This window comes from Ovis canadensis, chromosome 3 (genome assembly GCF_042477335.2).
Source record: "Ovis canadensis isolate MfBH-ARS-UI-01 breed Bighorn chromosome 3, ARS-UI_OviCan_v2, whole genome shotgun sequence".
NCBI classification, from domain to species: Eukaryota; Metazoa; Chordata; class Mammalia; order Artiodactyla; family Bovidae; genus Ovis; species Ovis canadensis.
The window spans coordinates 204973177-204994903 of NC_091247.1; the positions used below are offsets into that span (position 1 = coordinate 204973177).

Genomic DNA, 21727 nt, shown 5'->3' on the forward strand with positions numbered 1-21727 from the left:
GGCACGCCAAAGAACCAAGGCATAAAACAGAAGCAGTATCGTAACAAATTCAATAAAGATTTTTCTTAAGAAAAGAAATTGAATCCTTTACAGAAGGAAAAACTAACCATGTCCCCCTGAAGAATATGAACCAGAACAGCCCTAAGCTCTCCATCAGGGGCACATGGACAATCCCTATTGGGTTGTACCATCAGTCTCGGCTTCCACCAGGTCTAATCTTATCAACCCACTTATGACTAAAATTCCTTGTGGAGAAACAGCAAAACAACCATCTTTGACCTGTGCTGATCTCCCTTGGCCAGAAGAAAGCCCCACCAGGATGTCGTGGAATAGAAGGAAGTCATTCCTCAAAGGTAGGAGGACCACACATTGGGGTTTGCCCTACACAATCCCAGTGTGTACTTGTTTTTCAGGAATAACTATAAATAGCATGACTTTCGCTCACAAATATGTGTCAGTTTGGATAAGAAATTGCATGATCACTCCACACAAAGGAAAAACAGGGCATTGTTAACCAAAGGGGGAGAAACGGCGCTGAGCTGGTGAAGACAGCCACCATTCCAATGAGACCCTTAGAGGAGGTCCACACAAAGTGTTTTGCACCCAATCTCTCAGGTCAAAGAATCACAGTCAAAAGTCTTTATCAGTCTTCTGCTTTCAACTCCAATATGAAAATACCATTCCTGTACTCACCCCCTACGTTTTGAATTATTATGACTTTGACCCAATAATTCTAATCCCTTGTCTTCCTATGTCCTTCTGCTAAACTCCTAACTGTTAAAATGTTCTTTTTTTTTACTGCCACTTTTTTAGCTTAATTTGTGCTCTTCTGCTTTCCAAAATAGAATGCTAACATCCATTCACCCAGCTGGAGGGTCAGGGTGATACCAGAGTCGATATTCCCCAAAGCATGTGTAGGATAGCTGCTGTACCCCTCTTGCTGACTAATAATGAATCAAATAGCACCTTTTCATTCTGATTTCCTCTGAGAGGCTGTTCTACAAGCATGGGGTCAACTTAAAGGGACAGGGTTTTTGTTTAAAAATTTCTCCTTTCATTAGTGCACTTAAATTACTTTCTTGCAAACTCTGCTTGTTACCTAAATGTGCTAGCACTTTTGTTACCTAATTAGCTTTCTTATCAGAATTCCAACCAAAAATAACAAGAAATGTAATAATGATAAGGTATCCTGCCCCCTCCAAACAGATTTCCTTTTGTGCTTTATCTCTAGGTACTGTTCTGGCTTGTTTTAATTAAAGTATCAGAAATTATTAGGCTCAAATTATTTCTTGATCTAGTGCTCAAATTCTCCTGAAAAACTGCTTCTTCTGCCTCCGTATTTAAACCTTTATCAGTGTGAGGCAGATGAGTTTCCACATGTATGAAACTGGATTCATGCAATTCAATATAAATTTTGGAGGAAAAGCCTAATTTAGCCTCTAAGTAATTAGACAAACAAATCAGATTTAGCCACACTGAGCTACCATGGTTTAAATACTCATGTCTCTTCTCATGTTCTCTTGGATCATCAAAATGAACATTAGCGTGCAAAAAAAGCCTTATGACACTTGAGCATGGAGTTGTGAAATTCAAAGCAAAGATCTTATTTATTTTTTCATTAGAGGGATGGGGGCAAAAATCACCAAGTTCAAACCACTAACTTAAGTAGTATTCGAGGAGGGTAGTCATGTCTGTTACAGCCTTTAAAAACACCGATGAGAGGATACCCTTAAATCACAGCATCGAGAAGGAGAAAACCATAAGACATATGGGTTATTTGTTTTCCTCATACTCCGTGAAAAAAATTCAGGTTGGAATCTGTTTGTTTCTAGTAGAGCTGTGTGAGAGGTTCACTTTCTTTGAAGTCGTCTGCAATATGATTCCCTTCTGTACTGTCAAGCTTGGTTATCGCAATTACCAGGCCGCCATTTTGAAATTGTGTTTTATTGGAGTGTCAATCCTTACCCAGGTGTTTTCAGGTTGGCTTGCTGATGTCTGCCTAGGAAGAAACAAACTGGTCCATATTTGCTTATTTCTGCATTTTCTAGGTGAGTGTCCACTTCTGACTGGATTGTTTTACAACTCATTTTAGTGGATTTTTATTAAAATGGTTGATTTTTGTTATTCCACCTTGTTTTTTGCATAAAGTGTAATGAATGATCCTAGAATGTTGTTTCAATTTATTTTATTCTCTGTATAATTTGAGGGATACTAGTAAGTGTGTATGTGTGTCTCTGTGTGTTAGAAGTTGCTTTGATACCTTTATCATTGCACTGATTATATTTTATATTAATTATCTCTTCAAATGTCTGTCTTCTGTAGAATGCCCTCCTTTTCCCCCTTCCTATCACAAGCCCAAATTTGTGACAAATTCTATGTGAAATGTGATGTTTATTTGCTTCACAATTAAAATGAAATGTGCTAAAAAGGTGTTTTGAAGTTCATGTAGAATAACTGAGAAACATTTTCATGAAAAAATGATCCTTTAATTAGTCATATAGTAATTAAGATTGCATTTGAATACATGATTTCCATGTTATGAGCTATGGTTTTATGAGTTAATTTAACACTATCCTGTGCTACTTTACATAACAAAAAAAGAAATATACCTTTAAAATTTGGGGAGTGAAGTGATTCCAAGCAATGTTGGTAAAATATCGTTTGTTTGATAAGGTATAGAGACCAAGTTGATGAAGAATCTAGAAATTTATACTGTGAAGTTCAAGGTGGTCTTCTAGACACAAAGGAGTTACTGAAGATGAGATGAATACGTTTGGGAAATCTTCCAGTAAACAATCACAGTGAGAGGTTAGAGAGAGAACAGAAAATCTCTGGATGCTGGTCTGGATGCTGGAGAAGTATCAATCCAGGAAAGAACATAAAACCACAAAAAAACTCATCAACTAAATAAGGGCACAAATATGATGGAAAGACAGAAATTAACTCCAAGTTCTGAGTTAAGGAACTTAGGAGGTAGTTCATCAAAACCAACCAGTGCAACAGAAATGCAGTTTTGGGTGACAGGGAAGATGATGAGGAAGTGATGGGTAGCAGACACTCAGCCTGTGTACATTTCTATCTGATGGCCAAGTACCGTTCACTGAATCAATCAGAGTGTGATTCAAACTTGTAAACTGCTTCAGTTCTGTGAAACATAAACTAAGTCACTGCATGGCAAATATTCATTCGCCATTCCACAAATGTTTCTTATTGACTATTAGGCATTGTTCCAGGCTCTGGAATGTAACAGAGAAGAAGGCGGTCTCTTCTTATGAAGCTAACTTTCTCAAATGGGACACGAGAAAATCAGGAAATAGCTATTTTGTTGGGTGGTAATGCACAATGATGAAAGATAAAGCTGGGGAAGTGGACAGGACAGATAGTGACAAGGCTGCTTTTCTGTATCAGGGAATATTTTCTGATGAGGAGGCATTTAAGCATGATTTACTTGGTCAGACTACATAGTAGTGTACATATACAACACCAGTCATCTTTGCAGATAAGATCATCTATATCAGCTTTCTAGATTCCACATATATGTGTTGATATATGGTATTTGTTTCTCTCTTTCTGACTTACTTCGCCCTGTATGATAGTCTCTAGGTTCATACGTGCCTCTACAAATGACCCAGTTTCATTCCTTTTTATGGCCGAGTAATACTCCATTGTGTAGTATGTACCACATGTTCTTTATCCGTTTCTCTGTTGATGGACATCTGGAAATACAAAAAACAGGGGATGTATGTATATATAAACGTAGAGCTGATTCACTTGGCTATACAGTGGAAACGAACACAATATTGTAAAGTAACTATACGCCAACAAAAAATTTTAAAAAGAAAAATATAAGCAATTCATGCTAAAAAAAAAAAAAACCCAAAAGTTTTCTTTAGCAGGCTTCTGAGTTGCCTAAGATCATAGCGTTTTCTGTCTCTACTGATTAAGAACAAATAACCATTGTGAAAGATGGTTTTCTCTGAGGGGTGGGAGTGCAGACATCTTTAGTATGTCACATCAGGTGTTTCTGAATTGTTTTAATTTTGTTTAAATGGACTTGATTTGTTCTCCCCCAAACCCTTCTCCCATACGGGCTGCCACATAACACTGAGCAGAGTTCCATGTGCTGTACAATAAGTCCATGTTGATTATCTGTTTTAAACATAGCAGTGTGTATATGTATGGCTGAGTCCCTTTGCTATTCACATAAAACTATCAGAACATTGTTAATCGGTTATACTCCAATACAAAATAAAAGGTTCCTCAAAAATGGACATGATTTGTTTATCCATTCTGAGAGGTGGTTTGAGTTCGAGGGAAAAATAAACTAGGACTCTGGATTCATTAAAAACACATATTGAGGGAAATATTTACTTTTAGGAAAATGATATTGCCTCCCGAATTGCCATGATTAATATTTTAATAAGACTATCACAAGATGAGGCTACATTCAGAAGAAAAACTTTATTTCTGGTGTGCTTTGGTGAGTCAGTGGTCTATGCATATTTATTTCTCTTTTTCTCCATCTACAGGCACTGCTTTATTATCTGTGGCTGCCTTTCCCTTGGAGGATTTCTACATAGGCACTCACCATCTGATTAACAACGTACCCAAAAAAGAGCAGACAAGGCTGTTTCACATAGCACTGTTGGCCATCTGCCTCGGCACAGGAGGAATCAGAGCTATAGTCTGTCCATTGGGTGCTTACAGACTTCAGGAGTATGGATCCCAGAAACGATCATCCTCAACTGGTAAGTAGAGCTAGCTTCACTTTCACTTTTCACTTGCATGCACTGGAGGAGGAAATGGCAACCCACTCCAGTATTCTTGCCTGGAGAATCCCCAGGACAGAGGAGCCTGGTGGGCTGCCATCTATGGGGTCGCACAGAGTCGGACACGACTGGAGCAACTTAGCAGCAGCAGCAGCAGCAGAGCTAGCTAGGAGAGAAAACAGGCTTATAACATCCTTTTCCCTTTGTGCATTTCTCATTGTTTGCTCTCTGGGTCCATTTTGATGGCAGTCATTCAGCCTTTGCCATTTTTTAGGCTGGGTGACAGTGAGATAATACCTGTGACAGTGATTAAGCCAGTAGTCCCAGGAGCTTATGAGTCAGGTATAGACCAATACAGCTTACCAGCACCTTCTTGAAACACACTGATGAATTTGTCCTCCATGTAAACAAGTGTGAGATGGTGTGTTGTATTGAATAGAAGATGGTTTTGGAACCAAACAGGCCTTGGTGGAAATCTCAGCTCTACACAATTGCCTGATCTTAGTAATGTCATTTATTCTTTATGAGTTTAACCATTTCTGAAGGGTTATCATAATACCTCTTCTTGCATTTTCTTAGAGGTAATAATATGTATATTGCTGGTAGAGAACATGGCACATAGCAGTAATCAATAAGTTGTTTTTCTTAGTTATGTCTACATTGTAATAGACTAATTCAGCAAGGATTATAAATTCAGCAAGAAGATGAGAAGGATGGAAGAAGAATTTTACTTCTTAAATATCCATTAAAGCATCAACCAACATCTCTTATTTCACATTCACTCCACTCCCAGCACCTGACAGAATTTCTAGTCCATAGAAATCAGACCACATTTCTATGAGTCTTTTTCTCCCAGTGAGTTCTTTTACAGTGTTATGTGTTTCTAAAGAACCAATTTTAATTATCAAATGCAAATTCAAGAAAAAACTTGAAATTTTGATCTTAAGAAAATGTAGTTCAACACTTAGTAGGGAACTTTGTTGTTATTGTCATTCATTGGTGGATATCAGATATATCTGAGATATGTTGTCTTTCTTCCTCTTCTCTGTGAAATGAGTTAGCAACATTTTTCTAAAATATTGCCTTTTCCACCAGTGTTAGCAATAGATAAAAGCAAAGCAGAAATAGCATCAGACAAAATGTCTAAAGAGAACTCATATTTAAAGCATTAAATGAAAAAATTATAATAAATATTATTTAGGTATTATTACATGTAGCTATCTGAGACAGTTCCTTTTTTCTTTGTCTTTCTTTCTTCCTTCCTTTTCTTCTCCCCACCCTGCTGCCATATTATATTAATATTACAAAGCACTCAGGCCTATTTTGGATTAAGTCCAGACGAAAGAGAATAATGCTATTTTACCAAAGGTGGAAGGAACTCTTTACTTCCTTACAGCAAATTCTGCCTCCTTGACCTGCCCAAAGGAGAAAGAAAAATCTTTCTTTTTTATTCTATTCGGAGGTTTTAATCCTTAATTAGCAACATCATTTTGATTAAATAAGACTCTGGAGGATTAAGACTAGAGAGCAATCAGTTGTTCTGAAAGATAGCTCTGGAGAATTTATTGTACTGTGGTCTTAGTCATTCAGAATTGTGTTTAATCAAAGTGACATTTCTCAGCGTTGATTACAAAGGAGACATTATATGAATGAAATATTTCCTCGGGGAAACAGAGGGGACACCCAATGGGTTTGTGCTTTAGGACATTGGAAAGGGGGATGAGAAATGGGGTGAAAATGAATTTCTGGAGCCAGGCCACATTTAAGATGAACACCTTTAGATTGGGTTACTTATTATTTTCTGATTTCATTAAAATCTCCGATAAAGGGATCATGCAACATTTTTAAAATTAAGGGCACTGAGAAAAGGATATAAAGAATCAGAGTGTTATTCTTTAACATGATGAAAGACTATGGAAATAATAAGCTCCTCGAACGCTGAAGATGGTTGTTTTTTCTTTCTCAGATCAAATACTAAACTATGGAAAAACTTTTATGAACAGCTGCTTGTTGCAGTTTATAGGAATGAATGTTCATTCTATTCTTGTACGTACTGCAGGGGTTGGTGGCAAGATGGATAGAACCCCTGCTGGGCAGCCAGACAGCTGGTGGGAACCTGGCTGTGTCACTTAGGTGTCTTACAGTTTTCGGCAAGTTTCTTCACCTCTCAAAGCCCCGGGTCCCTCAACCACAGAATGTGGATGCCTTGGAGGGCTGTTGTGGAGTTTTTACGCAAAGTACCATGGCACATTACAGGTTTGCAAATCAGGGTAGCCATGACCAGTGTTATTCAATGACGAATAAGTCATCAGCTAAAGTCATTGTCCAACTTCTGGGAAAGAGGAAGGCCATTTAGGAGAAGGTCATTTTTAAAATGAGCAGCCCATTGACTTATCATCTATGTCTTCAAGTCAAAAATGCCCCTAGAAATCACAAGCCTGGTTAATGTAATGAATTTCAGTACTGGCTTTTGAAAAAGCAACATACCACTTGAATCCATAACCACTTGGAGGTTGCATCCAGTTCCGGTTTCAGCACAGATGTCAGATGTTCATAGTTACGGGACCCTTAATGAGACGTGTCATTGCATCTCTCCCACCTAACGCTTCCCAATGATCATGTGAAATAGCGTAGACTGGAAGTCTCAGGCACTGAAAGCACCACTTTCGAGTGGAGCTGCCAAATGTAGGTGAGAAAACCTCTCCCAGCCAACATCACCATCTGGTACTGGATCATCCTCAAATATGTACCTCATTGAAAGAATAAAGCTAAGCTCCCTGAAATCAAAAGGCATGATAATCTGCCAACTTCTCCTTGTGCCATCACCCAGAACTGAACCTGGCTCTTTCAGTGTTTTCCAAACTCTGAGGTGTACAATTAAGAGTTACCATACTGGAGATCATATAAGTAAATACACCTGTGCAGAATCTTTTCTGGAAGCAAACTGAATGGTGAATAATTAAGTCTGTTCATGACCGTAATTTTAAATCCTACCACAGTTAAACTTAAGTCTTGCTCCCTCACCTCTCTACTTTGGGTGGCTCAGATGGTAAAGAATCTGTCCACAAGGCAAGAGACCCAGGTTCTATCTCTGGGTTGGGAAGATCCCCTGGAGAAGGGAATAGCAACCCACTCCAGTATTCTTGCCTGGAGAAGTCCATGGGCAGAGAAGCCTGGTGGGCTACAGTTTATGAGATCGCAAAGAGTCGGACATGACTGAGCGACTAACACTCACTCATATCTTTACTTACTTCACCTGATAATTTGCATCCTGTCTGCATATCATAGTCTGTTGTGAACCAGTTACTAGAGTGAATTCTACATGCTGTAAAGGCTCAAATAGTATACTTGTAAATTTCTTGTAAAAGTCTAGAGACTGAATTATTCCATCCTTGAAATTTTGATTTTCTGGTACTCAGTTTGACTCTACATAATATATGTCTCCTACTAAAGTGTTCTGATTTAAAATACTTGCTCAAATTTAATATTTTTTATCTTAGGAAAATACTAGAAGTAAAAAATTATTATCCCACAGCCTTTTTTTTTCAAACCTGTTGTAATATTTTACTAAAGTATTGTCTGAGAGAAAGTGAAAGTTAGTCACTTAGTTGTGTCTGACTCTTTATAACCCCATGGACTGTAGCCCACTAGACTCTGCTGTCCATGGGATTCTCCAGGCAAGAATACTGGAGTGTGTTGCCATTCCCTTATCCAGGGCATCTTCCCAACCCAGGGATCAAACCTGGGTCTCCTGCATTTCAGGTGGATTCTTTACCAGCTAAGCCACCAGGGAGTATTGGAGTATTATCTGAGAGAAGTGATTCTCAAGCCTAGATGTCCAGGAAAGTTTAAAAATGCTGATGCCTGGACCCTGCCACCAGAAATTCTGATCATGTTAATTTGAGGTGGGAACCAGAGGCTTTTTTTTTTAAGCTGCCTAAGTATTCAGGTTTGAGAACCACTGCTCTCAAGAAGTGTTGCCTGATTTTAAGAATCATTTGAGGATTTTGTTAAAAAATATTCCCCATAACTCTACTTAATGCAGTGTGATGACTTGAATGGGAAAGAAATTCAAAAGGGAGAGGGTATATGTATGTGTGTGGTTGATTCATTTTGTGATACAGTAGTAATTAACACAATATTGTAAAGTAACTATACGCCAATAAAAATTAATTAAAAAATAAAACAAACAAACAAAAAACATTGCCTATGTCCCTACCTCCAACTTCTCAGATCAGAATTTCCTGGGAGCATAGCTGGGGAATGTGCATTTTTACCAAGTGCTTCAGAATTTTGAAAACAGTTCGAGAGACTTAAGAAAAGAGAATTCCACATGTGGTCTGGATTTTTGAAAAGAAATGGAGCTAAACACTGATGGAAGCACTTATTTTGTACCAAGATGCTTCAGAAAATTTTGATGATTCATAACAGTTTTTCTTTACCACTCCAGAAATCTACCTGATTGAGAAATCCTATCCTTGAGGAGAAAAACAAAATATGAAATTACACAATTCTGCAAGGTTAAAATCATAATTTACAAGATACATTTCAGCTAACAAAATCAAAACAGTTCTTGACATCGTCTTATTAGAACTCATTTCTTATTAGTACTCATTAACATGGACATAACTCTTTTTATTGCTTTGCTTTATTGTGCTTCACAGGGAATAGAATTTTTAAGTTAATAAATTTCTAAATTTTTATGAATTGTAAATTTTGTAAAATTTACAAATTGCAAGTTAACGACAGCCTTGTGTGTAGCGAGTCTATTGGTGCCGTTTTTTCCAACAGCCTTTGATGACTTTGTGTCTCTGAAGCATCTGATAATTCTCACAGTGTGTAAACTTCATTATTATTATTTTATTTATTATGGTGATCTGTGATCAGTGATCCTTGATGTTACTACCACCATTCACTCAAGGCTCAGATGATGGTTAATATTATTTAGCAACAAAATATTTTTAAATTAAGGTAAGCACATTATTTGTTTAGGCATAATGCTATAGCATGTTTAATGCATTATAGCATAGTGTAAACATAACTTTTACATACACTGAGAAACCAAAAAGTTTTTGCACCAAAAACTTCATGCCCCCTGTTATATCTTGGTGGTCTGAAACCAGACCCATAGTATTGATATCTTCAAGATATGCTTGCACTCAGAATATCTTCTAAGTTGAATACTGAGGAATAGCTTGTAAACAGTTTTTTAAAAAACCACTAGACCTTCCAAAATTCTATTTGCCTGGGCTCCAGCCAAGTTTAACAAATGTACCCACTCAACATAGTAACAACAGGCACCTCCTCCGTTATCTTTGCCAAAATTGTCAGCATTCAGAAAATACTTAGAATTCCTCTCTGACATATAATGATAAACTAAAAAATATTGAGAAAAAGAAAAAAAAAGAAATTTCTTACATTTCTTACTGTTCCTGCAGCCTCCCGCTTTTTCTTAAGGCCTGTGTGGTGGCTTTTAAGCTGTAGGTGCATCAATAGTGACTTACTGTCATCAATAAACATGCAATGGTTCAAAGATCTTAAACTCAGAAAATGAGAAAATGATACACCTTTTTTTAAAAAAGCAACAGAGTAAATTTGAAGACCTAGTGGGCTTTATAAGGTCATTCATGAATTGGGGAGCATCTCTTCTAACAACCAGAAGGGTGCTTTGAGGGGTTGTACGAAATGGAAGGCTTTTGCAGGAAGAAGGGTAAGGCAAGGGAGCTATTAGCAAAAGAAAAGAAAGCATTATTTTGGGGTCAGGAGATCTTCTTTTGGGGGTGGATGTTGGGAAGGGAATGGCAAATGTTGCACCACATAGATTGCTGCTTTTTCTCCCAAGGGATGGAGAGGTTCACAAGACGGATGACTTCATTGATGCTGATCTGAAAATTCCAGACTGGTTGATTACATTTCTGGGGAGGCTCAAAACTTCAAGTAAGTCCTGTATCTAAGTCTAGGTTTGGTATCATGAACTTTAGCCCAAATGACATCATTTTGGGCCTGGTTTTCTCTTCAACAACATTAGCAACTGTTAAAATTGGGATGTTAACAGAAGAAAGGGAAATAAAGACAGAAAGGGAATGAGAGCTAGTTAGAAGAGTGAGAGACAGGGAGAGCAGAGAAAGAGAATAAAGCGCCCCCCCCCTGAATTTCTTAATTAAAAATAAATCTTTTACTTTAATTGTGCTGCCTGTTCACCAAAATCGATGACCTTCTTTTATTAAGCTGTCTTTTCTTTAATAGCATTGTTGAAAAATACTTATAGATGAAAAGTAGGGAAAAAATTATGTAAATGAATTTACTTACAAAACAAAAATAAACTCACTAATTTTGGAAACAAACTTATGGTTAAAGAGGAGAAACTTAGCAGGGAGGGATAAACCAGGAGCTGGGGATGAACACACAGATACTACTCTATTTCTACTGTTTACCTGTTCAGTCATGTCCTATTCTTCTGCAGCTCCAGGACTGTAGCCCTCCAGGCTCCTCTGTTCATGGGGTTTCCCAGGCAAGAATACTGGAGTGGGTTGCCATTTCCTTCTCCAGGGGATCTCCCTGACCCAAGGCTCAAATCTGGATCCTGCATTGGCAGACGGGTTCTTTGACACTGAGCCACCTGGGAAGCCCACACCACTATATTTATATAATAGATAATCAACAAGGACCTACTGTATAGCACAGGGAACTCTACTCAATATTCTGTAATAACCCAATGAGGGAAAAGAATCTGAAAAAGAATGCATATATGTACTATTTAACTGATTCACTATGCTGTATACTTGAAACTAACACAAACATTGTAAATCAACTATACTCCAGTAATTTTAAGTAGAAACTGCAAAACTTCCTCTGGTCTCTCTTTCTCCAAGTTCATGTCCGCTAGATTATTCTTTGAAGTACTTCAATGGGCCGGTGGTCATGCTAAAAGAAGCAGTGACGGACAACAGCATCCACCATGAAATCAGAGCCCCAGTGTTACATTGACTCTTCTGCTGCTAAGTCACTTCAGTCGTGTCCGACTCTGTGCAACACCAGAGACGGCAGCCTAGCAGGCTCCCCCGTCCCTGGGATTCTCCAGGCAAGAACACTGGAGTGGGTTGCCATTTCCTTCTCCAATGCATGAAAGTGAAAAGTGAAAGTGAAGTCACTCAGTCATGTCCGACTTTTCCCGACCCCATGGACTGCAGCCTACCAGGCTCCTCTGCCCATGGGATTTTCCAGGCAAGAGTACTGAAGTGGGGTGCCATTGACTTCTCCTTGACTCTTCTAAATAGTTCAATTTTAACCCATTCAGTTCAGTTCAGTCACTCAGTCGTGTCCGACTCTTTGCCACCCCATGAATCATAGCACACCAGGCCTCCCTGTCCATCACCATCTCCCAGAGTTCACCCAGACTCACGTCCATCGAGTCCGTGATGCCATCCAGCCATCTCATCCTGGGTCATCCCCTTCTCCTTCTGCTCCCAATCTCTCCCAGCATCAGAGTCTTTTTCAATGAGTCAACTCTTTGCATGAGGTGGCCAAAGTACTGGAGTTTCAGCTTTAGCATCATTCCTTCCAAAGAAATCCCAGGGTTGATCTCCTTCAGAATGGACTGGTTGGATCTCCTTGCAGTCCAAGGGACTGCCAAGAGTCTTCTCCAACACCACAATTCAAACGCATCAACTCTTTGGTGCTCAGCCTTCTTCACAGTCCAACTCTCACATCCATACATGACCACAGGAAAAACCATAGCCTTGACTAGGCAAATCCAGGTGAAGAGCCACCATAATCCTGGTGAATTATCTCAGTATCATTCCATGAAGAATAACATATTCTTTCTGAACTCTTAAAATTGTCCACTAAGGCACGGGAGTCCCGGAAGTTTTCCTCCCCTCTTTCATTATGTTCGCAAGTAGGATGGAAAGCCCATTTCAAACAGTTTATCTTAAAAACTCCTAGAGGAGAATATAGGCAAAACACTCTCAGAAATAAATCACAGCAGGATCCTCTATGATCCACCTCCCAGAATTCTGGAAATAAAAGCAAAAATAAACAAATGGGATCTAATTAAAATTAAAAGCTTCTGCACAACAAAGGAAAATATAAGCAAGGTGAAAAGACAGCCTTCGGAATGGGAGAAAATAATAGCAAATGAAGCAACTGACAAACAACTAATCTCAAAAATATACAAGCAACTTATGCAGCTCAACTCCAGAAAAATAAACGACCCAATCAAAAAATGGGCCAAAGAACTAAATAGACATTTCTCCAAAGAAGACATACGGATGGCTAACAAACACATGAAAAGATGCTCAACATCACTCATTATTAGAGAAATGCAAATCAAAACCACAATGAGGTACCACTTCACACCAGTCAGAATGGCTGCGATCCAAAAATCTGCAAGCAATAAATGCTGGAGAGGGTGTGGAGAAAAGGGAACCCTCCTACACTGTTGGTGGGAATGCAAACTAGTACAGCCACTATGGAGAACAGTGTGGAGATTCCTTAAAAAATTGCAAATAGAACTCCCTTATGACCCAGCAATCCCACTTCTGGGCATACACACCGAGGAAACCAGAATTGAAAGAGACACATGTACCCCAATGTTCATCGCAGCACTGTTTATAATAGCCAGGACATGGAAACAACCTAGATGTCCATCAGCAGATGAATGGATAAGAAAGCTGTGGTACATATACACAATGGAGTATTACTCAGCCGTTAAAAAGAATTCATTTGAATCAGTTCTGATGAGATGGATGAAACTGGAGCCGATTATACAGAGTGAAGTAAGCCAGAAAGAAAAACACCAATACAGTATACTAACACATATATATGGAATTTAGGAAGATGGCAATGACGACCCTGTATGCAAGTCAGGAAAAAAGACACAGATGGGTATAACGGACTTTTGGTCTCAGAGGGAGAGGGAGAGGGTGGGATGATTTGGGAGAATGGGAATTCTAACATGTATACTATCATGTAAGAATTGAATCGCCAGTCCATGTCTGACGTAGGGTGCAGCATGCTTGGGGCTGGTACATGGGGATGACCCAGAGAGATGTTGTGGGGAGGGAGGTGGGAGGGGGGGTCATGTTTGGGAACGCATGTAAGAATTAAAGATTTTAAAATTTAAAAAAAAAAAAATCACCTAAAAAAAGTCTGAACCATGTCAAAATTGGTCAGTCTAAAAAATGACAAAACATTTGAGTGACTTTAAAAATTATTCAGTTCGAAACACATGAAAAGATGCTCAACATCACTCATTATTAGAGAAATGCAAATCAAAACCACAATGAGGTACCACTTCACACCAGTCAGAATGGCTGTGATCCAAAAATCTGCAAGCAATAAATGCTGGAGAGGGTATGGAGAAAAGGGAACCCTCCTACACTGTTGGTGGGAATGCAAACTAGTACAGCCACTATGGAGAACAGTGTGGAGATTCCTTAAAAAATTGCAAATAGAACTACCTTATGACCCAGCAATCCCACTGCTTGGCATACACACTGAGGAAACCAGAATTGAAAGAGACACATGTACCCCAATGTTCATCGCAGCACTGTTTATAATAGCCAGGACATGGAAACAACCTAGATGTCCATCAGCAGATGAATGGATAAGAAAGCTTTGGTACATATACACAATGGAGTATTACTCAGCCATAAAAAGGAATTCATTTGAATCAGTTCTGATGAGATGGATGAAACTGGAGCCGATTATACAGAGTGAAGTAAGCCAGAAAGAAAAACACCAATACAGTATACTAACACATATATATGGAATTTAGGAAGATGGCAATGACGACCCTGTATGCAAGACAGGGAAAGAGACACAGATGAGTATAACGGACTTTTGGACTCAGAGGGAGAGGGAGAGGGTGGGATGATTTGGGAGAATGACATTCTAACATGTACACTATCGTGTAAGAATTGAATTGCCAGTCTATGTTTGACGCAGGATGCAGCATGCTTGGGGCTGGTGCATGGGGATGACCCAGAGAGATGTTATGGGGAGGGAGGTGGAAGGGGGGTTCATGTTTGGGAACGCATGTAAGAATTAAAGATTTTAAAATTTAAAAAATAAAAAACTAAAAAAAAATTAAAAAAAAAATTAAAAACAAAAAAAAATAAAAAAATACAAATTATTCAGTTCAGTTCAGTCGCTCAGTCATGTCCGACTCTTTGCGACCGCATGAATCACAGCACGCCAGGCCTCCCTGTCCATCACCAACTCCCAGAGTTCACTCAGACTCACATCCATCGAGTCCGTGATGCCATCCAGCCATCTCATCCTCTGTCGTCCCCTTCTCCTCCTGCCCCCAATCCCTCCCAGCATCAGAGTCTTTTCCAATGAGTCAACTCTTCGCATGAGGTGGCCAAAGTACTGGAGTTTCAGCTTTAGCATCATTCCTTCCAAAGAACACCCAGGGCTGATCTCCTTCAGAATGGACTGGTTGGATCTCCTTGCAGTCCAAGGGACTCTCAAGAGTCTTCTCCAACACCACAGTTCAAAAGCATCAATTCTTCGGCACTCAGCCTTCTTCACAGTCCAACTCTCACATCCATACATGACCACAGGAAAAATTATAGCCTGACTAGGCTGACCTTAATCGGCAAAGTAATGTCTCTGCTTTTGAATATACTATCTAGGTTGGTCACAACTTTTCTTCCAAGGAGTAAGCATTTTTTAATTTCTTGGCTGCAATCACCATCTGCAGTGATTTTGGAGCCCAAAAAAATAAAGTCTGACACTGTTTCCATTGTTTCCCCATCTATTTCCCATTAAGTGATGGGAACAGATGCCATGAGCTTTGTTTCCTGAATGTTGAGCTTTAAGCCAACTTTTTCACTCTCCTCTTTCACTTTCATCAAGAGGCTTTTTAGTTCCTCTTCACTGTCTGCCATAAGGGTGGTGTCATCTGCATATCTGAGGTTATTGATATTTCTCCTGGCAATCTTGATTCCAACTTGTGTTTCTTCCAGCCCAGCGTTTCTCATGATGTACTCTGCAGGGTGACAATATACAGCCTTGACATACTCCTTTCCCTATTTGGAAGCAGTCTGTTGTTCCATGTCCAGTTCTAACTGTTGCTTCCTGACCTGCATATAGGTTTCTCAAGAGGCAGTCAGGTGGTCTGGCATTGCCATCTCTTTCAGAATTTTCCACAGTTTATTGTGATCCACACAGTCAAAGGCTTTGGCATAGTCAATAAAGCAAAAATAGATGTTTTTCTGGAACTCTCTTGCTTTTTCGATGATCCAGCGGATGTTGGCAATTTGATCTCTGGTTCCTCTGCCTTTTCTAAAACCAGCTTGAACATCTGGAAGTTCATGGTTCACGTATTGCTGAAGCCTGGCTTGGAGAATTTTGAGCATTACTTTACTAGCATGTGAGATGAGTGCAATTGTGCGGTAGTTTGAGCATTCTTTGGCATTGCCTTTCTTTGGGATTGGAATGAAAACTGACCTTTTCCAGTCCTGTGGCCACTGTTGAGTTTTCCAAATTTGCTGGCATATTGATTGCAGCATTTTCACAGCATCATCTTTCAGGATTTGAAATAGCTCAACTGGAATTCCATCACCTCCACTAGCTTTGTTCATAGTGATGCTTTCTAAGGCCCACTTGACTTCACATTCCAGGATGTCTGGCTCTAGATGAGTGATCACACCATTGTAATTATCTGGGTCATGAAGATCTTTTTTGTACAGTTCTTCTGTGTATTCTTGCCACCTCTTCTTAATATCTTCTGCTTCTGTTAGGTCCATACCATTTCTGTCCTTTATCAAGCCCATCTTTGCATTAAATGTTCCCTTGGTATCTCTTATTTTCTTGAAGAGATCTCTAGTCTTTCCCATTCTGTTCTTTTCCTCTATTTCTTTTCATTGGTCGCTGAAGAAAGCTTTTTATCTCTCCTTGCTATTCTTTGAAATTCTGCATTCAGATACTTATATCTTTCCTTTTCTCCTTGGCTTTTTGCCTCTCTTCTTTTCACAGCTATTTGTAAGGCCTCCCCAGACAGCCATTTGGCTTTTTTGCATTTCTTTTCCATGGGGATGGTCTTGATCCCTGTCTCCTGTACAATGTTACGAAGCTCATTCCATAGTTCATCAGGCACTCTATCTATCAGATCTAGGCCCTTTAATCTATTTCTCACTTCCACTATATAATCATAAGGGATTTGATATAGGTCATACCTGAATGGTCTAGCCGTTTTCCCTACTTTCTTCAATTTAAGTCTGAATTTGGCAATAAGGAGTTCATGATCTGAGCCACAGTCAGCTCCTGGTCTTGTTTTTGTTGACTATATAGAGCTTCTCCATCTTTGGCTGCAAAGAATATAATCAATCTGATTTCAGGATTACTAAATAAATTATGGGAAATTTTAAAGTTATTAATCCCAAAAGATTTGCTAAATTTTGAGGCGATAAGGTTTTTCCCCTTTATTTGTATTCAACACTGTGTAATCACGAAGACCAAAAAAAAAGAAAAAAAAGGAAAAAATTACCATTTATATGTACTCACAATTATTTGCAGTTCCCAGTCTGTGTTTAAAAGTAGACTAAAGAAACATATTTTTACTGCTGCTTTCAATTTTCCTTAATCACTGGTATTTATTTTTCTTTAGTGCTTTGCTCTCTGACTTTCTGTGCGAGAGGTGCTTTATATATTCAATTTGCTAGTGAGCTATGAGATGAAAGGAGTCTTAATGGTGAGTTTGAAGACTGTGGATTTTTATTTCTTTTCTTTTTTTTTTACAGTTGATACATATATAATTTCACCTTTAATTATCTACGGCTTGTCCTGTCCATGGATCAACAAAGACATATATAAAGCGTGATTGTACTAGGTAATTCTTTTAGAAAATTATACAATCAAATAGGTCGGGTGACATTTGTTAAAATATACTTAGTATTTTATGTGAAATCTCTTCCTATACAGAGATATTCAGCACTATAATTCTTTGGTTTATAACTATATTTCACAAGATGTAAGTCTTGGAAGAATTGTAATTTTCCTTGACCCTCTTTAGAGTAATTCCATTTACATTCCCCAGTGGTGTACTGAAGAATCTCAGGGAGTCCTCTTGGTTTTCTCTGCAATACTTAGCATTTGAAACAGGGTTTCTTAAAAATTAAAAGGACTATAACATTGCTTGCAGCTCCAGCTTCTCTTTGTTACTACCAGCCACAGTTCAAGTGTCCGGCTTGTAGAAGCATTAAAGATGACCTGAGGTAGAGCCAAGGGACTCTATCCCATTGTCCTAGAAAATTCTAACTTTGTACCTCCCCTGCATGGTGATCTCCAGTAGCATATTGGCCACCTCATGCGAAGAGTTGACTCATTGGAAAAGACTCTGATGCTGGGAGGGATTGGGGGCAGGAGGAGAAGGGGACGATCGAGGATGATGGCTGGATGGCATCATGGACTCGATGGACGTGAGTCTGAGTGAACTCCGGGAAATGGTGATGAACAGGGAGGCCTGGTGTGCTGCAATTCATGGGGTGGCAAAGAGTCGGACACGACTGAGTGACTGAACTGAACTGAACTGCATGGTGATAAATCAATCATTATTAGTAGATTATAGTCAGTCAGCTTACTCGGCATGACCATGCTTGACATTTGATTACTTTTCTAGGTCAGTTATGGAGAGTAGATGTTCAAGATTTTGAATGGGGTGATCATTTCATGGGTGCATACATATTCAAAACTTAAATTGACAGGATGACATTGGTCAGACCATCATATGGCCAATTTCAAGATGACTGTCAGACTCACTGTACTGTTTCTATACGTAGCCCCCTTCTTCTGCCAATAAAAGCTCTCACCCATTGATTGTCAGTGGAGGGGAGTCAGCCTTTGGACAGGAGTCTGCTCTCCCCCTGTCCCGGTTGTCGTGTCCAACTCATTGTGACCCCATGGACTTAGCCCACCAGACTCCTCTGTCCATGGGATTTCCCAGGCAAGAATACTGGAGTGGGTTGCCATTTCCATCTCCAGGTAATCTTCCCTACCCAGGGATCAAATCCAGGTCTCCTGCACTGCAGGCAGATTCTTTACCAACTGAGCCACCAGGGAAGCCCTCTGCCCTAGTTGCTGGCACCCAAAACAAAGCAATTTTTCCTTTCTGCCAACTTTGCCTCTTTATTGGCTTTTGAATAGTGAGCAACCAGACCCCACTTAATAAGTATGTACTTAATAAGAAAGCTAATAAACAAAGATGTAGACGGTCAACGGGCATATGAAAAGATGCTCAACATGTCTAATCATCAAGGAAATGCAAATCAAAACCACAATGAGATATTAATATTACTTCACACCCATCAGAACATCTATCATCAAACAGAACACAAATAACAAATGTTGGTGGGGATGTGGAAGAAAGGGAACCCTTGTGCACTGTGGGTGGGAATGTAAGTTGGCACAGCCACTGTGGAAAACAGCATGGAGCTTTCTCAAAAAGAAGACTGTGAACTACCATATAACCCAGCAATTCCACTTCTGGGTATATATATATCTGAAAAAAAAAAAACCCAAAACACTAATTTTGAAAAGAATCATGCACCCCAGTATTCATAGAAACATTATTTACAGTTTCCAAGTTATGGAAACAGCCTGTGTCCCTCAACAGATGAATGAATAAAGGAGATGTGGTATATGCATACAATGGAATACTACTTGGCATAAAAAAGAAAGAAATGTTGCCATTTGCAGCAACATGGATGGAAGTGGAGGGTATTTTGTCAAGTGAAATAAGTCAGATCTAGAAAGACAAATACTCTATGGCTTCACTTATATACAGAATCTAAAAAATGCAACACACTAGTGAAATGACAAAGGAGAAGCAGACTCACAGATATAGAGAATGAGCTAGTGGTTATGGGGTGGGGGAGTATAGAGGCTGGGAGAGTGGGAGGTACACACGGTTGTATGTAAGACAGGCCACAAGGATGTATTTGTACACCATGGGGAATGGAGCCACTGTTTGGTAACAACTATAGATGGGCAATGACCTTGAAAATTTTTATAAAAATTTTTAAAAATGGAATTTGAAAAAAGAAAGCTAATAAACAGTATTTGCCAAATCTAGTTTGCCGCATATGCTACTACTTTATAGCGTATGTTTATTTAAAGAATTAGCAGCTATTATATGAAGCTACTCAATGGAAATTTTATTTTTGTTTTTGATTCCCAGGTTTTATTGGATCATGAACCTGAATGCAACTGTGGTCTTTCTGGGAATATCTTATATCCAATACTCAGGGGCCTGGGCCCTGGTTTTACTTATTCCTTTTATGTCTACACTTATGGCTCTGATAACTCTTTATATGATGCACTATAACCTGATTTATCAGCCAGAAAAATGTAAGTAAATCTCACTTTACATTTTTTTGTTTGTTTTTATGGTTTTCTTGACACGTCTTCTTCCTCTTAGGTTCCGTATAATTTCACTTTCAACTCAGAGAATTTGTAGAGTCTGTCACTTACTTCACTTGAGAGCAACAGAGTCTATAAGAATATCAGTAATCTCTATCTTATTTTTCCCTTGTTAAAAGAGTTTTACCAATGGAATATTTTAAACATAAACAAAAGTAGAAAAAAATCATATATGAACCCTTCTATCTAGCTCTCAGCTTCAGCAATTCTCAATTCATTTCTACTCACTTTTGCCCCATCCCTACTGGTAGTTCTGAAGCAAGAACCAAATATTACAGTGCTTCATATGTGTGTATAAAAAGAAGCTATATATATGCCCAATACTTTAAAAATATAATCACAATGTCATTAATGCACACACAGAATTTCTTAAGATGATCAAGAATCTGTTAAAAAATATTTTTCCCTTTTAAAATCTGTTTATTTTGTTTTGTTTTATAATTTATTCAAATGAAATCCAAATAAGGCCCATATATTCTAAATGGCAGCCATGTCCCTTAAACCATACATACTCCCCCTTCATCTCTATTTCTCGCCTTTCAATATTTTTTTCCTTACGAAATCTGAACATTTCACATAATCTGAATTTTGCTGATTATATCCATTTAATGTCATCCAAAAGGTTTTCCCTCTTTATTTCCCCTAAAATGTCTGACAGACATAGATCCTTGATCAGATTCAGATTTTTCATTTTTGGCAAAATTCCTTCACAGATGGTGTTAGGTACTTCACACTATCTCATTATCTGCTTTTGCAGGGTCAGTACCCATTGTTAATTTTTGTTTAAATCTATGATCCCATTGGGGGTTGCAAGTTGGTGATATTCTATGTTTCTTCCTCTTTTATTAGCTGAAATAATTCTATAAAGAAATTCTATAAAGAGAAATTTTATTAGCTGAAATATATTCTCAATAACTATTTCATTACACAGAAGTAGTTTGTATAAGGAAAAGAAGATAAATGTCTAATTCTTTCCCTCTGTTTTTAGATTTTCAAATTAATGAGATGAACTTCAGTGTCTTCCAAAGATGATCTATTAGTTGTTTTTAACCTATTAATAAAAACAACTAACAGATCATCTATTAGTGACCCTGTGGACTGGACTGTAGCCCACCAGTCTTCTCTGTCCACAGGATCCACCCAGCAAGAATATTGGAGTGGGTTGCCATGCCCTCCTCCAGGGGATCCTCCCAACCCAGGGACTGAACCCTCATCTCTTATGTCTCCTGCATTGGCAGGTGGGTTCTTTACCACTAGTGTCACCTGGGAAGCCCATAGATTCCATATATATGCATTAATATACAGTATTTCTGTCTTACTTCACTCTTTACTGACTCAAATTCATTCCTTCTTATAGCTGAGTAATAGTCCATTTTATATATGTACTACGATTTCTTTATTCATCTGTTGATGGACATCTCGGTTGCTTCCATGGTCTACTACTATAAATAGTGCTGAGATGAACAGCACTACAAGGTTGCTGTTGTTGAGTTGCTAAGTCATGTCTGACTCTTTGTGACCCTGTGGACTGT

The 21727-nt window shown here is 38.7% G+C and overlaps 1 protein-coding gene across 1 annotated transcript in view; it reads left to right on the forward strand.

Moving 5' to 3' along the window:
- Positions 1-1687: 1687 nt before the first annotated feature.
- SLC15A5 (solute carrier family 15 member 5) overlaps positions 1688-21727 on the forward strand; it is a 99054-nt gene continuing 79014 nt past the window's right edge. The window contains 3 exon segments of the mRNA XM_069586489.1: positions 1688-2048; positions 4530-4752; positions 19954-20123. Of these exon segments, the coding sequence (XP_069442590.1) occupies positions 1688-2048; positions 4530-4752; positions 19954-20123 (754 nt within the window).